Raw genomic sequence first — 18270 nt, 5'->3', positions numbered from 1 at the left:
TTAAAAACCGATTATTATAGTATATATATTAAATAAATAAATTAATTATTTAATATAATTAATATATGTTTTAAAAAAAATTTTTTTTGTTGTTTTTTTTGTAAATATTATACATAGTTTTTTAGTTTCTTTTTCATGCTGAATTTTCCTTTCAAATTTTGTGGGTTCTAACAACATTAACGATATTAAACAATTCACGCATTTGTGACTTAAATTCGGTTGACACCTTTTCTAGACTATAACGACGGTTAAGCTCCTGTTCGGCTTTTAATTGAAACTTCTGCCTTAAATTAACAAACTCAACCCCTATTTTCAAAGAAGTTTTAAATTGTTTAAAGTTTGCAACTCATGTGCTTTATATTCAAAAACGCTTATTTAAATAAATTAATAGATTGATAATTACTTATTACCTTTTTCGAGTTCTTCACTCATAGCACGTTTGCATCGAGGGCAACGTTTGATATTATCTATTTCGTAACTATCTTTATCAGGTAAAATTTTTTCAATATCGTCTTCGTGATGGCAGGAATCATGATAATATAATTGACATTCGGCACATTGATCTAGACAACCTAAAATATTTATAAAAATAAGTAATTAGTATTATCTTACTTGCAAATAATGTATATTATTATCTAACGCCATTATTAAATGGCGTTTAAATAAATAATATGGAATGAAAATAATTATAATACTAAATATATGATTCTATATATATTATATATATTTCTATGTATATTATATATATTTCTATAGGTATTATATATTATTATGTTGAGGTTAGTTGAGTCAGTGCACTTGAGTACTTGTACACTCTATTAACTGCGAGGTTTCTTCATAACCCTTCTCTATGCCTTGACTGGATTAGTGTTTATCACTTCATCATATAAAGCAATAATTGACCTCAGATATATATGCGTCTATCTAAGTCAGCTTTATTATTACCTATTATAAGAGAATAATATTACGGATACTAATATACGGCTTAGTTCTACTGAACAATAGGGTCTTGTCAAATCCCTTAAATAATTAATTGAATTAAGCTCGTTAAACTCAACATAAACCACTTTTGACATATTAGAGAAGAATAGAATAATTCTATTAGGGAAGAATTCTAGAAATTCTTTTAATGCCACTGAACGACGGGTCTTTCAAAAACAGGTTAGAATTCATAAGCTCGATAATGACAGAATATTATCGAGCTTATTAAGCCTCTGCTTAATATTTTTAGGAAAGAAACATGCCTTCTATATGCAGCAACAACTGCTCCAGCCCAGTTGAGATCTATGTATAGCTAAATAGTTACTTGATGCATATGAATTTCAGTTCTTAACTACACCCTAACTATAGCTCTACTCCCTGTTTTCATGTCCCATACACACATTTGTGCCCTATTGATCTTTAGTTCCGACCAATTCAAATGGCCTACCCACTCTACCCGGGCTACTTTCAATTCAATTCTATCCACATACGCAGTCTACGCTTAACAACACTCTGTCTTTCTACCCTAATAAATCCTAACCCATGTGTTTGTAATTCTTTTTTGTAGATCCTCAAAGTATACAACAAAGTATACTACTTCTCCACGCATTTAATCATCTTGTATATTCTTTCATGTTATCTGTTTACAGGTCCTAGCGGGTTTACCACAACAACAAGTGGTAAAATTCTTGTTAAAAGTGTCGTTCAAGAGCGCTCATCTATATCCAATTTTTGCTCCCATTTCTCAATATTACTATTTTAGCACACTTCATCCTAACTGATGGTTTCGATTTGTAATCATTCCTACACTACAGTATACTATATACTTATTATTAACCATTATTAATCTATAGTATACTACACTATAAATTTACAAAAACTCCGACATCAAGCTGAACATCTATCCTGATTAATAGACAGAACAGAAGCGGTTCGAGGAAGATATGCATCGCTGATATGGCATATAGTATTTATTATTATTTTTTTTCTTAATTTTGTCTATCTTGTCTATCTGAATAAAACGTGTGTGGATGATGGACATGATGGAGCAACGTGCGTTATAAAACTAACTTAAAGAGCAATGTCTCTAAAATGCTCTTCGAATAGAGTGAATATTGTATAAACCAATTTTTATCGCAAAATCTTAAATGAGATATAGGTATATATTTTTTTTAAATAATATATTTATTGCAACTTCAGTTATTTAATTTAAATATTTTTACAGAATTATTGTGAATAATAGAGACGAATTACAAATTTTATGTGGTTCAGTTTAATTTTTAAATAATTAAGGGCAAACTGAAGTGCTTCTGTAAATATTCTAATTATCTAATAATTATTATTTGTATGTTTGTTTTTATTTAAACATTCGAAACAAAATTGGTCTGACCAAAATTACAAATTTATAATTATTTCATTAATTAAAGAATCATTTACCTCCTCCTTTAAGACACTCATTGCAGGCACGTTTATCATTTGGCGAACTCGAATTGGAACGGGAACTATTTATATCATCTTGTTTATCTGCACTGCGACGCTTAGTGCGTTTTTTTGGCTGAGGCGATAGCCATGAAGGTTGGCGTTTCTTTTTCTCCTCAACAGATGATGCAGAATTATTAACCTATACAAATATATAATTTAATTTTAATTTAAAAAAATGTGATTGTGAAAATTATATTGGAATATTAACGCCTAACCTCAAAACGTCCGTAAAGGAAATCGGAACGTTCATTATTGTGAACACAACGGCGTTTACGTTTGGAACGACGCTGTTGCATTTGGGCCCTGTATTCAAATGTAAACAAACCAAAAATTTTTAAAAATGATTCCTGTCCGACGTCTTCAGGCATTGTTTCTGTTTGTTTTGGCTCATCGAACAATGAAGATTTCGGTGGAGTTCGCTCACGTTCTAAATTGGAATCATCGGATGATGTTTGTATATCAGTGGCTTTAGTAGACGCAGTTGCAGCGCCACGTGTAGATTTTCTAGACTCACTTTTTTTTGTGTTTGTGGCAGAATGTACTGTTGTGGACGAATTAGTATTAGAAGCACTTGTGGATTTTTTAGTTCCTTGTTTCACCGCGACTGGTGCAGGTGCAGGTGCTGGTGCTGCTGGTGGTGGTGGTGCTGCTGCTGCTAGTGCCGCCGCCGATGTACTTGGCGCATCTTTTGGTGTGCGTTGTAATGCAGCTAAATTTTCTGTACGTGCTTTTTTAAGTGCTTGGCGTAAATTCATGCGACTCATGCGTATATTCGTCACTGGTACTTTGGCCACGATATTGTCTTTCGAATTATTTTCACTGCTTCCATTTGACAATGATTCGACGCTTGATTTTTCATCACTGATAGAAGACAAAGGCGATGTATTGCGAGAATATTTCTCTTGTTTAGGTAATGAATCAGTCGATTGTTCATTACCATTGTTCACCACACGTTGACCCAAAGGTTTAAGCAAAGATAATTGTTTACCATTTTGTTCTTGATTAGGATACTCGACAGTTAAATCAACTTCAGCAACTGTGCTGTCATTTTTTATTTGTTGTGCTTGCAATGAAGCTTCTTCATCAGAATCAAGTACTTCAAAGCACTCGTTATCTTGTCGCACCTCAAAATACTTGTTAATTAGTTCTTCTTCACTGTTACGTAGCGCTACATATTTCGGGAATACAAGTATTGATTGATCTTCAACTAATGAATTCACCTCTCGCGAAATCATATCGTATGCTGATGGATAGTTAGGCGGAACACCAGCATTGGACATTGTCTTCACAAAATTATCCACTAGACGTCTTAAGCGTATTACCAAACAGGCTTGTTCTGCATTTATTGCGTAGATCTCTGCTTCGACTTCTTCTAGGATGCGCTTCTTTTGTATTGGATTCTAAAAAAAAAAAACAAAAATATTAATTATTTTCTAATTATTATTTATTTTTTTTTTTTTGAATTTGTTTTTATATTTTATTTAAGCACCTATGTTCTACTGGGAAAATAAAACAATACGTAAAATATAATATATATTGAAATCTGAACTAATTAATAAAATAAATGCAAAACTTTAAAAAGTCTTAGACCTTTTTATAAAAGTTAATTGATTGGTATTATTTGATTGATAAAATTAATAAAATTAACTGAACTCTGAGAATACGATATAATGCATGTATACACACAATAATCATATACAAAAAGTTGATTATCTCTATAGACAAAGTATTATATAGTTTTATATAGTTTATATAGTTCATTTCATAGTAATAAAATACCTGAACTGGAAATCAAAATATGTCAAATAATAACTGAAACAGTCTAAAAATAAAAAGTGATGGCAACTCCAAAATATATTAATATGTATCACACCAAAATAATACAAGGTTACCCTTATTTGGTGCACAAAGCTATGGTAGATTTCTGTATGTATAGTATAAAGTATAAGTACAAGTATAAATTTTAAATCTCTTTAAAATCTTTACAGGTATATAGTATATAACTTACGCGCCATTTAGACAGAAAAGTAAGATCTGCCTTCACCACAATTAAACAAGCCACCTACAAGCAGTAAAACCTACTATTATAGCCAACTACCCTATCTCTCGATAGAATAATAATAATTGTACAAATTTCTATTAAATATATTAAGATAAACGTTGAAGTTCCGTTTCAAATTCTATTAAACAAGATAATTAATACAACCCAGCATACAGGTCCAGATTTTGAAATTACGGGTGTAAATGAACCTCTATAAATGCGATATATTAATTTATATATATATAAAAATTGAAAAATCATATTTATTCAAAAACAGAGGCATGTTTATCAGAAGTAGTGGAAAACATACATTAAATACTTTAAAGTCCTATAAGTGCTACTTAACAGCACCAAAAACGTGACAAATAAAACTAAATAAATGATGTCAAAGACAAATCGAAACTCAAATGTACGAAGTTTCAAATATTTATAAAATATATATGTGCATAAATATCTACTATTCCTTTTAATACTGATTGGATATACCAGTTGGTGTTAGATGATATGTATAGCTTTTGTTAGTGTAATTAGTGTAAAAAATTAACTACTAAGCCACGATATCTTGAGTTGGGCATATAACGTAATGTTTACAATAGGCACCAAATGGCTACACTCCCAAAATTCTCGACAAAATTTACCTTTTTATAGAAAAAAGTACCCAAAAAAAATCATAAGACCAAAAATTCTTAATATTTATATTAACTTATCTTACTAATATTTTAATCCTATTTGTTCTTTGGTTTGAGTTTCTTCAACAAAAACAACGCAAGTTCTTTAGTCCGTATAAATAATTTTAAGCATTTTTGTTGGAGAAAGTAGTAAATTCTTGATTTAACCGACATCTACACGAAAACGATGTATAACAGAAATAGAAATTTCTAATACAAATAAAACTTTTTGTCAAAAAACTTACATGACACATGAAAAATAAACTTAAATGTCAATAATTGAAAAATTTTGTGAATCCCATAAAAATAACTTTGAATGCATAAGAGAATATTTACATATATAAAAAGTTATTGAAAATTTCCTAAGAAATAAAGTCTGAAAATTTCCTAAGAAATAAAGTCTGAATGTATCAAATGAGAGGATATTTACATATTTCTATGTATAAAAAATTATTGAAAATTTCCCAAAAATTAACTTGAAATTAATTAGGTATCCTTTAATTGTATTAGGTATCCTATACTTATGTTTATAAGATTATAATACAATTTATAAGATTGTATTGAAAATTTCCCAAAAAATGAAATTTGACTGTATTAGGTATCAAATTAGAGGATATTTGCATATCTTTATGTATAAAAAATTATTGAAAATTTCCCAAAAAATTAACTTCGAATTGAAGTGTTAAATTGTATTATATATTGTATATATATTTATGTATAAAATTATTAGCTGAAGACTTTTTGTGTTGACTTTTCTTAAACACTTTGTATTAAGCTAAATATTGACAATGAGGTCGCAAGAGAGAACTATTACGATTTTTTTTTTCGTTTTTTGGAACGAGAAATATCCTTCAGTACTTATGGTACTTTTGTTTGGAAATGACTTGTGTATATCTTATATCCAGACAAACAAACAACACTACACCAATTCGCCTTGTTATATATTAATGATTAACTAATTTTAAGAAATAATGATTTGTACCATTTCTTCCATATGATTCGTCCATATATATATCTAAAAACAAATACTTATGGTACTTTTGTTTGGAAATTACTTGACCTTATATCCAAACAGACAAACTACACCAATTCGCCTTGTTATACATTAATTAACATTGATTAACTTTGATTAACATTGATTAACTAATTTTAAGAAATAATAATTTGTATCATTTCGTCCATATATGTATATATCTAAAAACAAATACTTATGGTACTTTGTTTAGAAATGACTTGTATATACCTAATATCCAGACAGACAAACAACACTACACCAATTCGCCTTGTTATACATTACTGATAAACTAATTTTAAGAAATAATGATTTGTACCATTTCTTCCATATGATTCGTCCATATATATATCTAAAAACAAATACTTATGGTAGTTTTGTTTGGAAATATATTTTGTATTGGAAATAAATATCAGGTATATACCTGATATCTAGACAAACAAACAATACTACACCAATTCGCCTTGTTATACATTACTGATTAACTAATTTTAAGAATTAATTATTTGTACCATTTCACAGGGTTTCAAGAAAATAACCACTCAGCACTTTCAAATTGACTTTCATACATGTATACATGGATATAATAAAATATATTTACGTTATAGATAATACTAACTAGATAATACTAACACCTTACATATAATAAAATATATTTAAAATATATTAAATATAAAATATAAAATATATCTGTGCATTGATGTTAAAATTAAACTTCATATAATAATTATGTGTGTATATATATAAATACTTATATATGTATATATAAATGAAACATAATTTAAACTTATGACATATATGTTATGCCACAGCTTCAACACACTTTTTTTAAGAACTCAGTTAATTTTAGATACTAAAGCGCTAATTTTTTAATCCATTATCAACGACTTATATCACTTCAAATCATTTTTATCATTTCTTACTAAAATTACTATTTAATTGTTAATTCTATAAAAATAATTTTTTAAAAAAAAAAATTTGTCGGAGTTAATATTATACGTCATACATAACATGTAATAACCTTTGACTTGTCAGATATTCATTGTGTCAATTACTTCACATGCTCAGAGAATACAATTAAAATTCAACAGATACTAATAGAAAATAATACAATTGATGTCCAAATATTCCAAATTTGCTAATATCATCTTTTTTATTTAGGTAAATGTGGTTTAATCAGCCAACTTAACCTCACAAGCAAAAGTAGATATGAGTAAGAATGATTTATGAAAGCTAGACACAATGGGCAACAGGGACAAAGAACTTCAGTAAATAATATTAAGACAAAAATTAAGACACAAAACATTTGCATGTTTTAAATTTTAAATAAAAACATAATTTAATAATAGCTATTCATATATCAAATCAATTTTTACAATAAATTATAAAAAAGTCATTACTTGACTGGAGCACAAAGCATTTATGTGCACATGCACGCACATACACACAAACAAATACAAAAGTCACAAGATTCGAGCACCAGGCACAAAAATTCCATAAAAAATTAATAAAATATATTTATTAAATCATGAGTCAGGTGTTAATGTAAAACTAAAAAGTAAGAATGGCTTATCAATATGATTTATGAAAATTTTCAATGATTTTGGTAAATTAAGTGAAAGTGTTTTTGGTAATTTTGAGCATTTATTTGCCAATGAGATTTTTGGGTAGGTGACGTGACATTGAAATTTTTTGCTGAACCAGGGCAGAGACAATGTAATGACCACTGAATGATGCAATTATATTAAATAAATTACATTAATTTATTATATAAATTGTAAGCTATTAAGTCTTAGAACAAATTATATATTTGTGGAAGTTGCACACTGATGTAAGGAAGAAACACCACAAAAGCAATTATCGTAAAATTGTTTTAGGTACAAATGCCATTACTATTCCCTAATTCAATTTCTATTTTGTTTAAATTCCCATTTCTAAGCAAATGAATTATTAAAATATTACAAAATTATATTGTTTAGTGAAAAAACTAGTTTTTTACTTACGGCATCTGGCTGCTTCTCAAAAACATCAATAACCATCTGAAACAAATTAAAATAATATTTTGTTAGTTTGAAAGTATAAAATTTAAGATTAAATGGAATTTATTCCACAAAATTCTTAGGTGAAAACAAAGCATACATATGTATATTAAAATGTATGTATGGACATGTTGAACTTACTTGTAGAACTCTCAAATGTGATTTTAATGCACGCTGGGAATAGACCAAGTCATTCTTTATATCCAATGGAAAATTGAAATATTTTTCCAAATAATGTTCAAATCTCTGCATCTTGTAATATCCAATTCAATTTCCTTGTGCGTTATCAATTTTCCAACTCCAACAATGATTTTTAACACACTTATATTTAAATTTATTACGGCAAACGTAGTTAATAGAAAACTTCAACTTATATTTTAATTCTTTAAATTTTATATTAAATATCCGTATTACTTAATTAGTTTAAAATTGGCATGCCGATACTACATGAAAAACCGTACCAACTAAATGAACTTGACGCAGTACTTCTGACTACTTTTGACAGTTGATAGAGCGAATTCTGTCGGCGTTGGAGGGAAAAATGCCCGTTAAAAATTTCAAACAAATTTCACACTTTACAGTTTTATTTAATACAATTTTTTTTATAACACACAACTGTCATGTATTAGTTATTCACAGCAAATTTATATCAATAATGTTTATATGGAATTAAATATTTTTAATATTTATTGTTCAAAAGCAGCATTTCACCAAAAACGTTCGTAACGCCACATCGCGTTAAATATTTAAACTTTTTTGTACGTATTTTAAACGGCACTTATTATTATTTTAAACAAATTAGAAGACTTTAATTTTTTAAATTAATATTATATTTAAATTTCACTTAATAATAGGACGAACTGTTCCATGCGGAAGTCAAAAAGGATCTGGTTCATTCAAATAAATTTACGTCTAATTTAAATAGACTTCTGCTATGGAGTATTTAATACTGGCAGCATTAACTAATACATATGTTCACACACACATGCAAATAACATTTATGTCAAACTGACATTTTAACTCATAAATTAATTTCTGCCTGCCACTAACATTTCGGTTTTTTGGTGGACATCGAGATCTAGTGCGGGTTGTGCTCAAATCAATTATATTTTCTTTGAATTTTGAGCGTTATTTTAATAACAGGTAAAATTATAAGAATTAGTAAAATTTTCATGGAGAAATTGTAGCGCGTCGTACATAGTTTAACTCGTTACCTAAGTACCTGCACATATAGTCTAACCTACAAAGTTATATAATTTTGTTGTAAAAATTGAAAATATTGAGTAAAATTAGATGTTATTTTTTATGTAAAACAAAGTACCCAATTATTATTTTTTTGTTTTTGTAGTACAAGATGTCATTTGTGAAGAATGCGCGTATCTTAGCTACCCGCGGTGTTCGTATGGTTCAAACTCGTGGTTATTCCGATGAAATGAAACTTACATTCGCTGCAGCAAACAAAACATTTTATGCTGATGCTGAAGTACGTCAAATAGATGTCCCCTCTTTCAGTGGTAGCTTTGGTATTCTTGCTAAGCACGTACCAACCCTAGGTAAATATCTATTTGTATAAAGACTAAATTACAATTACTAAAATTATATTTTAAAACAATATAACACAATGACAAAGTAAATACTGCTCAAAAAATGAATAAAATAAGCGATAATTGAGATTTTAAGGATTGGTTAACATTGCATTAAATATAATAATTGTAGTTGAATCTAAGCAAACATCACTTAATGTCAGAAATACTCAAACGTCCATATATATATATATCTAAAAACAAATATATATTGTATTCATATTATAATTCATTTAATATACACATACCCAAAATAGATATCCTGAGTTAGTACTCAAAGTTGCTGCTGTTGTAACTTAAACAAGCGAGCTATTCTGTCCCTGATGAAAAGGATGCACAACACTTTGTCCTTGATATTTACATAAGATTATATATATCCGTTACTGGAACTCAAATTGGTAGAGCTAATTATTCACAATATATGACATATTTTTGGTATACGTGACATGAATAATGTTTAACATATATAATAAGTATTAAGTATTTATCATTAAAGACTAATTTTTTTTAATTTTGGTCGATATTTGATGTATATTCTTAATTTAATAATATAATTATAATTTTACTTTATTTTATTTAAATCCAATCTTTAACTTTTGATTAGTTTTTGATCCAACAACTATGAATTTTACTACTTTATTTGTTTAACGTTTGCTTATTTTTGCTATTGACTTATTATTTTTTTCTGAACTTTTACACGTTTAGATTTTTTTTTGTTTAAAAAACTACACTTTTAATTACAAACGAACTTAGAACGAATATTCGTCAAAATATGTTCTAATATTTTCCATGAATGATATTGGTTCTCAATATTATATCTTAATGATAAAATATGTTATTCTTTGTATAAATTATCACATTGTAGTTAAATAAGTCTTAATCTAATTGTCTATAACCCAATAAATTGATTATTAGACTAGGCTAAAAAAGACATTAGAAAAATTAGAATCTACTTGGATCGATTGTTTTATTGTACAACTATCATATTCCAAAATATATTTAAGAATAATTTCAAAATCAATATCAATTTTTTATCTAAAATCAAGTAAAATATTTTACTTATATACATATATATATATTGTTCTTCCAATAATCTTTTAGATTCATCTAGAACCAGGATCTCAAGGTACTGTCTATTAGTTTAAACGACTAGCAAAGAGATCCGATAAACGTATATCTAAGTATGTTTTAAGAAACTTTGATTAAATTCTGTTCAACAATTTAATAATGCTTCAAAAATAAAAATATTGATAAAGGCTAAAAGAATAAATTAATATTAAAATAATAAAATACTTTACTATAAATATCTACATTCGATTAAAATACGTCTAATAGTTAATATTTCTTTAATATTATTACTATAATATTAATACCATTTTAATACTTTTACTATATTTAATATTACATCAATAGTACTCCATACCTATTATAGCTGGAAGACTGTACTCCTTTCTAAATTGATTTTCTTATAAATTATCTTCCCTACCAACATAAAATGTTTACATTTAAAAAAAAATTAATTTATTGCATTTAAAAATGTTCGAAAATTCGAATACCACGAATAATATTTTTAAATTGCCTAATTTTCGCAAAATAAACAACAATTTAACATATGTTTATCTAAGCTGAAAAACAAAATTTTAAACAAAGGGGACAAAAGAAGAGGGCACTTCACGTCCTTGAAGTTTATCATGATTAAAATCCATTTAAAACTGAAAACAAGTTCAATTCATATGTAACAGGTCGAATTCAGGTAGTTCCTTTTGGTGATATGTATATAGAAATGAACCTTTGCCTTTAAAAATTTATATATACATTTTATATATGTAAAATATATTAAAAATAACTTATATAAAAAATTAAGTCATTTTTTGTAGGATATTTGTGTTAGAAAAATTTTGCTGAAATACAAAGCCTTTATGAAATGCATATATAAAAAGACCTCAGCGATTTAAATCAAAATTAAAGACTTTTTAATTGAAAAACAATTTTAAAAATTGAAATACAGCTCACTTTTTTAATTAAATCACCTCAGCGATTTAAATCAAAATTTAAGACGTTTTAATTGAAAAACAATTTTAAAAATTGAAATACAGCTCACTTTTTTAATTAAATCATTCCATCAAGCTGTAGTAGTTCATAGGAAATGTTACAACTGCAGACCCACAAAACACCCAATATCCTAGTCCATGTCATAGTTCGTTCTTGACTTTGCGATAGTTTATGAGCTTCATATTTCATCTGTTAGAATGGTTTTATATATCATAATGGTATATGATCCATTTTTCATCACATATTATAATATATTTTAACAGTAATTCTTAGATGAAAATTCAGTCCAAGAAGGACCTAAAAATCAAATTTCTTTTTATAGTGTATTGTGTTTGATTTCTGGTTCCTTAACAGTGTTATTCTGAAAATTTCATTCACGTTTTTAGTGATATATGGACATATCCGTATTTTTTACATCTAACATTTTAAAATTAAAACGAACCATTATCTGACATTATATTGCGATATACCTCATCTATATGTCTTGTAAAGGGTTTATCGTATTCCTTAGCGCCAATTTCAATGAATTGTTTACCAACAATTTAATAGTAGAACTTCACAGCCTCAGAATGTTTTGCCAACAGAAAAATTAAAAATTATGAAGTCCTCACCTGTTATTAATATTATTAAGATGTCCAACCTTGGCAAAAAGCGGAGCCCTTATAATTCTTAAAGAAAAATTTGTTAAAATCAACAAGAATACATATATCATAAAACAACCGTCTCTAAAATAAACCATTAGAAGGGGAGCTCTAATCAGATAATAGGTCATATATTCAATATAATAAAGAATTGCTATGTTTTGTCTAGAAGAACCTCTCTAGTAATAAAACGTTTTATGCAGTATTATTTTTCTCTGCTAATAAGATTCATTCTGCTGTCCAGTCTAGGTATATTAGCTATAAAATATAATTCCTTTGTTATTATAATTATATTCTTCTGCGATATTATGTCTGATGTCTTATTTTTAATGGCTTTTTGGTTTTTATCTGTTTGTGTTACAGTCAATAATATTCACCGTTGTGGTTATTTCGTATATTGTTTATATATACCATGAAGAAAGCAATAAATATAGAAATATATACCTTTATTTATAGATATAACTTCAATTATAATATCCCTATTTTATCTTGAAGTTTTAAGATGTTGGTTTTAAATTGTTTTAAGTTATCATTAATATCATAATTTGGTTCTACAACTTATTATTAGTTTTAACCTACATGTATGCATATTGATCAATTACTTCTACAATAGTTTTAGGTTGTCAAAATTTGGAATCGTTTCTTTTAACACAAGAAAAAAGCTATTATGTCGTAACTAATCTTAATTCATAGGAACTTGAATTCAAATATTTCATAAAATTCATATGATTAAATTGTTTAAAAAAACACTGCAATTATGCTTTAATATTTCAATATATCTATTATTTTGTTTTATCTTACAGCTACCTTAAAACCTGGTGTTGTCCAAGTCATCGAGAAAGACGGAAAAGCCGAAAAGTTCTTCGTTTCAAGTGGTTCCATTACTGTTAATGAGGACTCCTCAGTGCAAGTTTTAGCTGAAGAAGCACACAATATCGGAGATATTGATATCGCAGAAGCAAGACAATTGTTATCAAAATACCAATCACAATTGAACTCCGCCAGTACTGATGAGGTATATAAATATTGTCATACTATCATACATTTATACTAAAAGCAGTATTATATTATTTTTATAGGCTAAAGCCGAAGCTGCCATTGCTGTTGAGTGTGCTGAAGCTCTTGTTAAAGCTGCCGAATAAACCAATTAAATATTTAATTTCAAATTCCGGTGTTATTAATTAAATTTGTATTTCGAATATGAAAATATGAAAAATACAAAAAAATTATTTACTTGTATTTGGTTTACAACTACCGAATTCAAAAACAATTACAAAGAAAATAAACAATTTGAAAAATTAATTTAAGATACAAAACTGTGTATGTTTTTTATTCGAAACCATTTTCCATATTATGTCACATCACATATACATCTACTTGTACATGTGTCGGACGCCAAAATGTCTCCGATTATCTGAGGCTGTTTATCAAGTTGAACACATAGGTTGCAACAGTTGTAATATGTAAATGCAGTGCGGCATTTTTCTTGATGTCATAATTTCAAGTTACGTTTTATAATAAAATTTATATCTTTTACTTACGAATTGAACATAGACATAGACTAAGGTCAAGTTTAAGCTACTCAATGTTGGATGTAAAAACATGTTACTAATTTGATTTGAATTCGATCAAAACTTGTTCTGCTACACGAGAGAAAGCTTTGAAGTGCCTATAGTTTTTAAAGAAATATCTTTTGTTTTAGTTGTATTGAAATGTAAAAATATTTTTATTACACAAACACTAAATTTTAAAGATATCAAATTTAGTTTGGACTTAAAATTAATTATTTTGTAAAAATTTAATAAAGTAAGTTATCCATAAAAAGGTTGACAATATTAAAAAATAAAACATTTAAAGTAACTACAAGCTAACACAGTTTAATAGAATTCTTAATAGATTAATTATAGCAATAATTCTTCAAAATACTAATATGACTTTAAAAAATATTTATTATATTTTAGTTTCAACGCATTGGTAAATGCCAATAATATATAATTGCATATATAACGTTTATTGAATAAATGAGTTATATTTGGCAGGACCCGAGTTCGATTCCTGGTACTTGCAGTCTCAAAAATAATTATATACGAATAATTAAATATAAGAATTATTTCCAAGACCACTGATGAAGGGTATTTGGCAATACTCGAAACAGCTGTATGGTCAGCCAAAAATTCAATTAATTAAAATAATTTAAAAAAATAAATTTTTGTTGTTGTTTCACTTCTGTTCGAAAACCTCTTTATATAAATGAGTTATTTAATTATCAATTGTTGGCAATAACCATCTCATTACTTAGAGAATAGTACAATAATATTGTACTTAGAGAATTTATGAAGTAGTTATCTTAAGAGTTGTAGGTGAACCTTATCCGCATATAAGATATTTTGAGAAAAGTTGCTCAAAATAGCCTAGTGTTATAAAATGCGTTTTCAAATCAGTGCACCCAAGAAATCTGATTCACGCAAATCTAAATATACAAGTTTAAAGCTATTAGTCCTTTTAATTGAGATGCTTATATCTGCTTCGGTTAAATGAAATCTAAATGAATGTTTTAGACCTGTTCGCTGATAATTGCAACATATTAAAAAAGATGAGTATATGCTTTACTTTTAGTTTCAGAAAGTATGCAGTCTTCAGACTCCGTTGACACTAACTTTAAAAAAATATTCTAATTCGGGAAAACATGTCTAGTAGGTAGCCAATAATTACTTTGAGTTTAGATGTTTTCACATCAACATTTTCATTGTTATTTAGACGTTTCTCTTTGGATTATCCGAGGAATCTGATATAGATCTAACACTTCTTAATTACATTTAAATTCTCTATATCTAAGTACTGCTACCGATTTTAGGTGTTAAAGGCATTCACTTTACTTTATTTTTATAAGCTAAAAAGATTTTCTTCCGGTCAAAAAATACATAAGGGACAGAACAATGAAGCTATATGCAGGCTGTCCTACTTAGCACTGTCTAATCTCAGAGTAATCACTAACCACACAGCGCGGTACGCAGATCTTAGATCCATCATTGAATAATAACGAAGTTTATGAGGAATACTCAAATTAGTCAGTGAGATGGGTAGGACTCTGCAGAAACTCCCTAGCCATCATAGATTAAAAGTGTCCAGATGCACTAACTCGGAAAAGGCTCAACATAAGACATAAGACTGCTACGGGATTTTTGCAGCGTCATACAATCTTAGATTTAGTGAACAAAAATATAGAGATTTCACATTTCTTAATCTGTTATATAAAAACTAGTGGGTTTGATTATTTGGTTAAACAACACCAATATTAAACTGTTCAGCATATTATATACTTTTTTCAAATTATTGAAAATGAGAGGTATCAGGAATACATGTTATGAACAAACAGTTTACAAAAGTTTCAATAAAGAAAACAATTATTTACAAAAAAAGTACCTAATACTGTTAACTTAACATATTAGAAGAGAATTATCAGCTCCTTAGTAAATATTTTGTGATAGACGTGATATGCTATATAATGTTTTATTATAAAAAAGCAAGTTTTAATTTAAAAAATTTTATAGAAACTAAGTTTCATTTTTATTGTGTAAAAAAGTAAAATAGAGTTCATTTCGCATGAAATAGAAATAGATATTAATGACTTAGAAATAACATGTATGCAGGTTGTGGGTTTGTACATTTTTACTAGTTTATCAGTTTAACTAGTTTAGGCAGTCTCATTATTTAATAGAGGATATTGTTTACCACTGTTGTGATGGACCATATGTTTGAGCAGGCAAATGAGCTGCTGGTGCTGGTTCTGGTGGTAAATACTGAGATGATGGTCCAGCAATTTGTGGTGAAAGTTCAGCATGATATACAGGTGCTGGTGCAGGGGCAGGGGCAGGTGCAGGTGCTGGAATTGAAGCATATGCGGGAGCAGCAACTGCAGAAGATGATGCGGATGAAGTTGTGTGTTCATGTATAACACGAATAACCTTAGCTGGAGCGCTTACTTGTGGTGCTGGCAAACCAACAGCAGCGTGGCCACCGTGACCACCATGACTTACATGACCACCATGACTTCCGTGACTATGACCTTGACTTACATGCCCAGATGAAGCTCCATGTTCATGTATGACTTTAATAACTTGAGGAGCAGGGGCAACATGACCGATGGAACCATGGCTACTGCCATGAGCAGAAGCAGAAGCACCAGCTGAAGCTTGGTGATGTACAACATTGATGACTTGTGGTGCAGCAACAGCAGCACCACCATGTGCAGCTCCACCATGAGCAGAACCACTTGCAGCATGTTCATGAATGACATTTATAACTTGTGGAGCTCCGCCACCAATACCGCCACCAATACCGCCGCCAATACCGCCGCCAATACCGCCGTCAAAACCGCCGCCAATACCTCCACCAATATCACCATGACCACCTTCTTCTTGATGTACTACTTTAATAACATTAACAGCACCGCCGCCAATGCCACCACCATGACCACCACCAACACCACCGCCAATACCACCTCCAATACCGCCATGACCACCTTCATGTTGATGTACTACTTTAATAACATTAACAGCACCGCCGCCAACTCCTCCGCCAATTCCACCACCAATTCCACCGCCAATGCCACCACCGTGACCACCGCCAATACCGCCTCCGATTCCACCATGTCCACCTTCTTGTTGATGTATAACTTTAATAACATTGACGGCACCGCCACCAGCACCACCTCCAATATCACCATGACCTCCTCCAATACCACCGCCAATACCACCTCCAATGCCGCCTCCAATACCACCATGACCACCTTCTTCTTGGTGTATTACTTTAATAACATTAACACCACCGCCACCACCGCCGCCATGACCACCTCCAACACCACCGCCAATACCACCGCCAATACCACCGCCAATACCACCACCATGTCCACCACCATGTCCACCACCGTGGCCGCCTCCAACGCTAGATACGTGAACTTTGTAAATTTGTGCGCCACCACCACCACCACCGCCACCACCTCCTAGACCGCCATGACCTCCGCCAATTCCTCCGCCAATTCCTCCGCCAATTCCTCCCCCAATTCCTCCCCCAATACCTCCATCTCCTTGTTGATGAATTACTTTGACAACTTGAACTGGACCTCCGCCATGTCCGCCACCGTGACCGCCACCATGGCCACCACCGTAACCGCCACCATGTCCGCCTCCATAACCACCACCGTGACCACCACCGTGGCCACCACCTCCACCACCGCCAATTAATCCACCACCAAGTCCTCCAGAACGTCCACCACCTCCCACTAAACCAAGAAATCCTGCATTTGTTACAGCCAACAAGGCACTCAAGCATACGAACAACTGAAAATAAATTAATTCAATTAATTACTATAACCAATCCATAAGTCCACCATCCATGATTGCTTACCTTCATTTTTCACCTCTACTGCTTAGGGTCGAAGTTGAAGGGAAAATGTCCAAAAGTCAAATGATATCAACTCAATTTTGGACACAAGCTTTTATACGGAATTCATTTAATTGAAATGCAACAAATTCGATAAGCCAATAAATGCAAAACTCTATCAATCCGAAACTCGTTTGCGTTGCATACTTTTCACGCATTCTTTGCGTTATCAAAGGCGTTCGCATGAAAACTTAAAACTTTGTTTATTGCATTTTCAGCATTTGCATATATTTAAACTGCATTAGCTAAAATATTGTGTTATTATTGTAGTTGCTGATCTTATAAGTTAGTTACATCAAATATACAAAGATATTTGAGTTTAACACATG

General features: G+C 29.8%; 3 protein-coding genes across 4 annotated transcripts; 1 reads left to right on the top strand and 2 right to left on the bottom strand.

Annotated features, from left to right (window-relative positions):
• Nucleotides 1–92: 92 nt before the first annotated feature.
• On the bottom strand, nucleotides 93–8980 carry LOC119669804. 2 transcript variants are annotated; one of them, XM_038079828.1, is made up of 6 exons: nucleotides 8365–8980; nucleotides 8188–8223; nucleotides 2679–3863; nucleotides 2419–2602; nucleotides 411–572; nucleotides 93–306 (listed from the first exon to the last, which is right to left on the bottom strand). In XM_038079828.1, the coding sequence occupies exons 1-6, from the start codon at nucleotides 8473–8475 to the stop codon at nucleotides 152–154; spliced, it is 1833 nt and encodes a 610-aa protein (XP_037935756.1). In that variant the 5' UTR covers nucleotides 8476–8980; the 3' UTR covers nucleotides 93–151. The 2 variants fall into 2 exon arrangements, with proteins under 2 accessions (XP_037935756.1, XP_037935757.1); XM_038079829.1 differs by lacking the exons at nucleotides 8188–8223; nucleotides 8365–8980 and adding an exon at nucleotides 5217–5376.
• A 262-nt stretch (nucleotides 8981–9242) lies between these two features.
• LOC119669805 (ATP synthase subunit delta, mitochondrial) lies at nucleotides 9243–13815 on the top strand. Its single transcript, XM_038079830.1, has 4 exons — nucleotides 9243–9366; nucleotides 9572–9776; nucleotides 13303–13514; nucleotides 13579–13815. The coding sequence occupies exons 2-4, from the start codon at nucleotides 9578–9580 to the stop codon at nucleotides 13639–13641; spliced, it is 474 nt and encodes a 157-aa protein (XP_037935758.1). The 5' UTR covers nucleotides 9243–9366; nucleotides 9572–9577; the 3' UTR covers nucleotides 13642–13815.
• Nucleotides 13816–16158: 2343 nt separating this feature from the next.
• LOC119666622 (glycine-rich cell wall structural protein-like) lies at nucleotides 16159–17911 on the bottom strand. The gene is made up of 2 exons (XM_038075903.1): nucleotides 17906–17911; nucleotides 16159–17838 (listed from the first exon to the last, which is right to left on the bottom strand). The coding sequence occupies exons 1-2, from the start codon at nucleotides 17909–17911 to the stop codon at nucleotides 16228–16230; spliced, it is 1617 nt and encodes a 538-aa protein (XP_037931831.1). The 3' UTR covers nucleotides 16159–16227.
• Nucleotides 17912–18270: the final 359 nt, after the last annotated feature.

This window comes from Teleopsis dalmanni, chromosome 1, assembly GCF_002237135.1.
Source record: "Teleopsis dalmanni isolate 2A chromosome 1, ASM223713v2, whole genome shotgun sequence".
In the NCBI taxonomy this organism is placed as follows: Eukaryota; Metazoa; Arthropoda; class Insecta; order Diptera; family Diopsidae; genus Teleopsis; species Teleopsis dalmanni.
This window is presented reverse-complemented; position numbering and strand designations above follow the sequence as displayed.

Bases quoted from the DNA above. Each gene is read 5' to 3' on its own strand.
- LOC119669805 (XM_038079830.1), top strand. From the start codon at position 9,578: ATGTCATTTGTGAAGAATGCGCGTATCTTAGCTACCCGCGGTGTTCGT. The intron at 9,777-13,302 runs GTAAATATCTAT...TTTATCTTACAG, and splicing joins TAAGCACGTACCAACCCTAG to CTACCTTAAAACCTGGTGTT. The intron at 13,515-13,578 runs GTATATAAATAT...TTATTTTTATAG, and splicing joins ACTCCGCCAGTACTGATGAG to GCTAAAGCCGAAGCTGCCAT.
- LOC119669804 (XM_038079828.1), bottom strand. From the start codon at position 8,475: ATGCAGAGATTTGAACATTATTTGGAAAAATATTTCAATTTTCCATTG. The intron at 8,224-8,364 runs GTAAGTTCAACA...AATTTGTTTCAG, and splicing joins CACATTTGAGAGTTCTACAA to ATGGTTATTGATGTTTTTGA. The intron at 2,603-2,678 runs GTTAGGCGTTAA...ATATTTGTATAG, and splicing joins TCCTTTACGGACGTTTTGAG to GTTAATAATTCTGCATCATC.